At 39.0% G+C, this 8071-nt stretch overlaps 1 protein-coding gene across 1 annotated transcript; it reads left to right on the top strand.

Moving 5' to 3' along the window:
- Positions 1-5417: 5417 nt before the first annotated feature.
- Positions 5418-6065, top strand: LOC128856400 (uncharacterized). The gene has a single exon (XM_054091698.1). It carries the CDS (start codon positions 5418-5420, stop codon positions 5976-5978), a length of 561 nt encoding a protein of 186 aa, XP_053947673.1. The 3' UTR covers positions 5979-6065.
- Positions 6066-8071: the final 2006 nt, after the last annotated feature.

The following is an 8071-nucleotide window of genomic DNA, read 5'->3' as shown; positions in this document are numbered from 1 at the left end:
GGTAGGTTTGGTAAATTTACCACTGGTTCGGTATTTTCAAAACAGGCATGCAGGGCACACAAGATCTCATGTTTCGATTACAGTACCAGTTTCGAATCATTTTAAATCTTACATCGGCAAGAGAAATTTCAATTACTAGGACATTCACCATTTGTTTATATGATAAAGAGAACGAGCTTAAACTATTCATCGAAAATCGCATCAGTTCGGTGGATATCCCTGCAGGGTAGTTCATTCAATTGCTCATTGAATCGTGATTGCTAAAAGTAATCTTCCGTATAAGTATACATAACCCAGCCTGGCCCACATATAAGCGCTTATATTGTACAAGGAAGCGCTCGGTTCGAAGCCGGTCAACGGTGGTACGCGACCAGTCAGGATTTGCAGCAAACACAATTCGTGTCAACAAGTCAGCCGATCTCGGCAGCTGTAGATCGTTTAAAGTTTTTACTGTTGTGTTTTTTTGTTTTGTTTTTTGTGCTTGCATTGTTTTTATTACCAATTTGATCTGCTGCAATTAGTAAAACTGTGTTTTAAATAAATTTTATTTGGACTTATAATAGCAGATACTATTTGAGGATATACTAGTCGACATTTTAAGGAAATTGTTATGACTTTCACTTTTCACCGAATGCAGCTCAGTGGAAGGACAAAACGCCGGTGAATAAATTGCAAAACAAACCGGTGTAAAGAATTGTTGTTGGGTAAACGTACACAGGAAATGGACGACACTTTTCAAAAAAATACAAGCCCAAACTAGTCAACCACAGCGGGGTGCAAATAGCGCTAATATAAAAAATATAAAAAACAGCAGTAATAAAAATAGTAATTCAGAAACTAAAAAGGAAGCTAAAATATCTCTCGTTTCTTTCTGACAAAAAATATTTTAGCAATAGCGCATACGATAAAATACATTTTTGTTAAAACCAAACTTTAACGTAAAAGCAGGTTTTATAATTTAGTGAATAATAGAAAAGCTGAAACCAGCTTTTAGTTAAAATGAGACTGAACAGATTTATCAATATGAAATGAAAAGATTAATTAAGCACAGCGAAGAAATGTGAATATTTTAATAAGCTCAGCCTATACCAGCTGCTTTTTGTTTACATATTTGGAAATGGAGCAGCAGAAAGTAAATAAAAACTAAGAAATTGTGTACCTTACTCCAAAAACACTTGCAAATTTTTTCTGAAAGATCATAAATAAAAAGATTTTAAGAGATGCTGTTGCGGAGAGAATGCATGGTTCCCATATTAGCATAATTGAAGACGAAATATTTGCTTATTTATTAAATTCACAAGTTAACGGATTAATACATCCTTACAGTTCAGAAAGTTTATAAAATTAATAATAGAAATAAGTAATATTTAAGTAGAATTTTCACTGACTTTATATAACTCTCGTTTGAGAAAATCTTTGCGCAATGAAATGCCTAAGAAAACAAAATGTATATATTTTTTCATTAGTAGCTAATTGAATTCGAAAAGCGATCCAGTGATAGGTTCATTTAAGGCTCTATTCACCAACATGAGTAGCAGTACAGCTGGGTGTAAGTCTAAGCTCGCTCCACAATTTTTCTCCATGTATTGCCATACTACAATAGTTGGTCGCTCCATGCTTCTTAGATCGTCCCCACTGTCGTCTAACCAACTTTTCCGCCGTCGTCCTCTTCGCTTTTCACCATACATGCGTGCATCCAAAACTTTTCGAGGCATTGTTTCATTCGACATTCTTCGGACTTGTCCTAGCCATCGGATGCGCTGCGATTTAACAAACCGCGCTACTCTTTCACCTTATAGGAATTCCTCTAGCACGTTATTATATCCGGTGCGATAGAAATAATTTTCTTCTCCTACTGGACCCAGTATTCTTCTTTGCAATATGCTTAATTGTGTAATTGTATCTGCTTTTAATGTCCACGTTTCACATCCACATGTTGCCATAGGTCGAATGAGTGTTTTATATTTTATACGTTGATTTTCATTCCTCTACTCCAGAGCTTGCTTTTTAACAGTTCAATGTGGGCAAATCACGCTCTGCTTGCAGCCTGCACACGGCCTTGGATAGCAATCATTGTAACATCTGTTCTACCGAGAAGCAGTCCTAGATATTTAATTTGATCCACGTTTTCAAATTTATGATCCACAATTGTAAGGTCTGGCGCTCTTGCGAGTAATTTCGTTTTACTTTCATTTACCTTTAAGCCAAAGAATTTTGCTTTTATTTGGAGTGCTTGGAATATTCATTTTAGACATTTATGTATATTTCTCGCGAGGTTATCAGCAAAGCCACATTTGGAAAGTATTGCTGAATATAATCTCTGAAGGATCAGCATCTTTAATTAGATAGTCTAGGATCATATTGAACACCAGCGTAGACAACCCGCTTTCCTGCTTTAGTCCTGTTTCAACTCTGAATAAATCAGACGCTTTGCCTTGTAGAAGCACCTGATCGAGAGTTAGACTTATTGGCGAAGCCAATTTTTTCGTTATTCCTTACATGCGTAGCATGCATTCTATTTTGCCTCCTTCAATTTTATCGAATGCTTCAGAAAATATACTAAAGCCATATTGGCCTAATATCTGTTATTGTACCCATTCAATCTATGGTGTAGAACGTTCGTGAAGAATTTATACGCTGTATGTAATCACGAAATTCCGCGAAAATTGTTGCAGTAGCATTCGTCACCTTTCTTATAGATTCGTACAATTATGCTAGTCTGCCATTCTCTTGTATAATCTCAAATTCTCATATGTTTTGTAAGATTTAACAAGGCGTTTTGCAGTTCCGCTGATCTATTTTTGATGATGCCATCATCCTCACTTTCTTTCCCATTTTTTAGCTTTTTGATCGCAAGGCTAATTTCATGAGTTGAGGTTGGTTGAACAAAAATTTCTGCTGATTGAATTGCGCTAGACGGAATGCTGTTGCTCTCAATTCTTATTGCTAGGGAGATATTGAAAGTAGCCGAATGGGTTGGTACGTGACTATCATTCAGAAGACGTAGTTTTGAATCTCACTTTTTCTAATATTTCTAATAGCGGTCACACCCCGGCAGACAATGTCAACTTCGGAGTGTATTTCTGCCATGAAAAAGCTCCACATAAAAAATATCTGCCGTTCAAAGTCGGCTTGAAACTGTAGGTCCCTTCATTTGTGGAGCAACATCAAGACGCACGCCACAAATAGGAGGAGGAGCTCGACCAAACACTCAGAAAAGGTGTAAGCTCCAATTAGTATGTGTGTATATATATATATGTATATACATTGTATATAAGTAAGTAAGTGGAAAGTAAGTTTTCCATCTTGTGAGAACTGTTTCTTCTTCAGATATAAGGTTACCCTGCGCATGCGTGTTTAGCCAAGGTATGTACTTTGACCTTTGGTGTTATTTTCGAGCAAAATATTCTCGCGTTACCTGGACCACTTATCCCTATTTGATGTATTTGGTTTTAAGCGACTCCCTTTTCTTCATTTGGATACGTTTTTTTAGCTATTTTTCATCTTTGGTGGTACTCCATCAGATTTTGTCTTGTTTTAAGTGACATCATCCTTTCCCTGGCAATGTTTTTTTGCGCTATCGCTCCTATGCATTAATTATCATTAAAGCATAATTGGTGTGATTTAAATTTATACAATATGGCGCAAAATTAAACATCCTATCGGAGGAATTATAATTTTTGCAAATGTTGTCGTACGTCAATCATATTTGACCCTCGTGAACTAGACAGCTACAGTATAAAAACAGACTAGAAATGGTTGAAGTACCACTCTCGCATTGCCCAAGTAGGATTAAAACGCCGTTTTGATACCATTATGAGACCTTCAACAGGCAGATATCTGCAGACAGCCAGAGCTGTTGATGTAATGAAGAATATTAATGGAATTTAGGTTGGCGCACTATCCCAGGCTATTAAAGAAGAGAACACCTAGTGGCCTTAATCGTCTAGCTGCCAAACCCCGACATTTAAAAATAAAGTGCTCAATAGTCCCCTTATCTGTAAGGTCCCCACAGCTTCAGCAAAGGGGGTTAATTTGTAAACCCAGCTTATCCGCGAGTGTGCCGATCGTGGAATGAGAGGTAAACATAGCTGCGAGTTTAGAAATTGAATGGCTTGGAGTCTCCAGGGCTTTCGGAGTTCTCCGTCTATTGTACAGTGGCCAAAGGTTTTTCAAAATAGCACACAAAGAAAGGGAGCTCCATCTTTTCCAGCATTCCGCCTTCTTTCCAAAGAGCAAATGCATTATCGTGCATTGCAGAAATATGAAACATCTTCCAGAAAAAAATTATCAAAAATAAACGAAAACTTGGAGCGACTTCAAACATGCACTTTGTTACACTAAAATTTAATGGGCTATAAAACTGCGTATCAGAGTTTAAAAAAACAAAAAATGTGTTTAAAAGTTTTTAAAAGTTTGATGAAAATTTGTCGATTTTTTAAAAACATTGGCAAAGTTGGAAACTGTGATTATTTTGTTACAGATTGTCTTTGTTTTAGTTTGAACTATAAAAAATAAAAAATAAATAAGCAGATAGTCAAATTCTATCAATCTGTGATGCCTTTGAAATAATTTCCTGCAGTGTAATCTTACTAACCAATTGACACAATTTGTCACTTGGTGGAGCTCACACAACAACCTGAGTGGACTGTAGCAGCTGGTTGTCTTTGTTTAAAGTTATAAATATTGCTTTTTTCAGTGCACCAAATCACTTGTTTTAAAATTGCAATAACACCAACGCAATGCGCCTATTGTGATGCGTTCAATGGCCTCGTTTAAAACGTCCGCATTTATTCATTTCCAACCGCCACCAGATATGAAACTCGGTCATGTAATACTCAAAAGGCTGCTCCATAAAAAACTTGTTAAGCTGCACGTCTATTATGAAAATAGGCTAATATATAAAATAATATAAACATAAACACAAGTATGCCTGTAGGTATGTTTGTGCGCAGAGATTAGGCATGTGGCACTTGGCTTTCAAACCATCACCAGAGTCAATGCACTGAGAAATTTAAAATTTTGGTAAATCAACTTTCTGTGTTTTTGGCGCAGTCAATCGTACGCATGCCCACTCATCTCATTGCACATGCACATAGGTATGTATATGTATGTGTGTCGACAATATTGACGATTGCATACCACGTCCAAACGATGCATAAAAGTGCAAGTGCAACAAAAATGAATGTGCGCTCCTCACATCTATTGGCTACTTGCAACTCTCTGCTTTCCATACTATATAAATCGTGGAGCGATGGACTTGGAAAATTAGTTGGATACCAACATTTCGACTGCAAGCAATAAAACAAATACATAATAAATAAATCAAAGGGGAAAAAAGTAAGGAAGGGAAAGCAAAATCATACGCGTACTAACAAGAGCTGGAAAGACCAAAAAGTAAAGGTTCGGTTGAAAAAATGTCTTTGCTACTCGCCAAAATATTCGGTTGTGCATTCATATTGACAATCAGTTGTGCGACGTTCATTGGTGCTTTACATGTGCCCTATGATAACCATTTGGAAGTTCAAGGTGTGCAGTCAGCCATCTACAATGCTGGACCATTAGGGAATCACGCTGGCCTACTGAGTGCAGCCAAGGCCGTGAGCGAGCTGCAGTTGCCCAAATTAGCCGATGAAGTAGAGGCGCATGACTTTAGTAGCGCTGATGGTGGCGAAGAATCAGTTGGCGTGGCGGGCGACCACTTGGAGGTGAAACATTTCCCCGCCGATTATGGTGAGGATCATGGTGCTACAGCTGAAGAGTACGAAGAAGCTGACGGTGCGGCCACACAGCATATCGAAGAGATTGCACATCCCGACTTTGGTGGACATGAATATTTAGAGAAATTGGATTTCCACGGTGACTACCACGACGACTACCACAGCCAGCCTGTAGTGGGCATTGATCATGGCAAAGGCGCCTTTAGCTACAGCACTTTGTATGAACACAAGCACGAGCAGCCAAAGGAGTTTTATTAGAATGCTGGAGAGTAGGAATATAAAAACTAAAGAAGGTGTGAAGAGTGGAATTTCGGTGGATTTGAAACAAAAAGCGATCTGTGTGGCAATTTTGTGGCAGTATTATTAGAGTTACTTTATGTGCGGATTTGAACTAAATTAAAAAAAAAAAAAAAACAACAATGTATCTGCAATACTCGTAGTGTAAATTTCCCTTTCATCAGTGTTCTAATAAAACATTAACTACCTGCAAGGTGGGTCCCAAAGTACATAAATAGAATTTTTTAAAAGAGGTGCAATCATTCGGCAGAAACCATTCATCGGCTCTCTATCGAATTAATTCGAATTAATCAATTAGTTGAGCAAAGAATCTGTTGAAGCGTTTGAAAATGTAAACGATAGTTCACAAATGCCCAGCAATCTCGAAAATATACGCATACTAGAGGTATTAAAATTACGAGGGTCGTATGAAAAGTTCGCGCAAAATCAGAGAGATGGCACTACTGGCACCTATCGAGGCTATCTATAGTTAGTAAGATCTCTTGGAAAAACACACACTAAGTTTCAGCCAGATCGGTCTATTTCTTTGAGTTTGGCACTCGTTTTAATCGAGGAAGTCGGGTGATTTTCCTTTTCTCTAACGAAAACGCATCAGCTCAGCGCCGCAGTAGTTGCGGTCGCAAAATTAATTAATTAGGTATAAAACTATGATTAGCACCACAAATTTCAGAACATTGACCGTAGAATAATCCTGGTCGATTTATTAAAAAATTAATTTGATTTAATCGTCCAGGAGTTCCGTCTACCTTTACTCCAAGAGCGGGTACTGTTCATGAATGAAACTATGGTTTGAACTCGTTCTAAATCTCTCTTATTCTCCAGACGTAAGTCCTCGTATCCTTCGGACTCCTATTTGTTGCCCAATTCGAAGAAATGGATAGCGAAAAAAGATTTTATTCAAAGGAGGAGGTGATTGCAGAAACGAATGGCTATTTTTAGGCTTAGACAAATCCTCATATTTGGAAGGGGTCAACAAACTAGAACAGCGTTGGACGAAGCGTATAAGCCTGGTCTATGTCGAAAAATAAAAAAGATTTACCCCAAAGAATTGGCGGCCTCGGTAGTCCAGCGTAAAGGCACTAGCCTGCCATCCCAGAGGTTGTGGGCTCGAATACCACGTAAAGCACGATCCTCACACTTTTCCAAATTTACCTATTTTCCCTATTTCTAAAAACAAAAAAAAAACGTATCCTTCCCATCCTTACTCCCGCACAATGGCCAGCGCATTATTTGCATTCTTCTTCTTCTTAATTGGCGCTATAACCGCTTACGCGATTTTGGCCGAGTTTAGCAAAGCGCGCCAGTCGTTTCTTTCTCGTGCTAACCGGCGCCAGTTGGACACACCAAGTGAAGCCAAGTCCTTCTCCACCTGATCTTCATTTCCAACCGCCCCCTTCCTCTGCTACCACCAGCTGGTACCGCATCGAATACTTTCAAAGCCGGAGCGTTTGTATCCATTCGGACGACATGACCCAGCCAACGTAGCCGCTGGATCTTTATTCGCTGCGCTATGTCTATGTCGTCGTAAAGCTCATACAGCTCATCGTTCCATCGTCTGCGATATTCGCCATTGCCAACGTGCAAAGGTCCAAAAATCTTACGCAGAATCTTTCTCTCGAACACTCCAAGCGTCGCTTCATCGGATGTTGTCATCGTCCACGCTTCTGCGCCATACGTTAGGACGGGCATGATGAGAGTCTTGTAGAGTGTGAGTTTCGTTCGTCGAGAGAGGACTTTACTGCTCAGTTGCCAACTTAGTCCAAAGTAGCACTTGTTGGCAAGAGAGATTCTACGTTGGATTTCAAGGCTGACATTGTTATCGGTGTTAATGCTGGTTCCTAAATAGACGAAGTCTTTTACAACCTCGAAATTATAATTGTCTACAGTGACGTGGGTGCCGATACGCGAGTGCGCCGACTGTTTGTTTGAAGACAGGAGGTACTTCGTTTTGTCCTCGTTCACCACCAGACCCATTCGCTTTGCCTCTTTGTCCAGTTTGGAGAAGGCAGAACTAACAGCGCGGTTGTTAAGGCCGATGATGTCAATATCATCGG

This window comes from Anastrepha ludens, chromosome 3 (genome assembly GCF_028408465.1).
Source record: "Anastrepha ludens isolate Willacy chromosome 3, idAnaLude1.1, whole genome shotgun sequence".
In the NCBI taxonomy this organism is placed as follows: Eukaryota; Metazoa; Arthropoda; class Insecta; order Diptera; family Tephritidae; genus Anastrepha; species Anastrepha ludens.
This window is presented reverse-complemented; position numbering and strand designations above follow the sequence as displayed.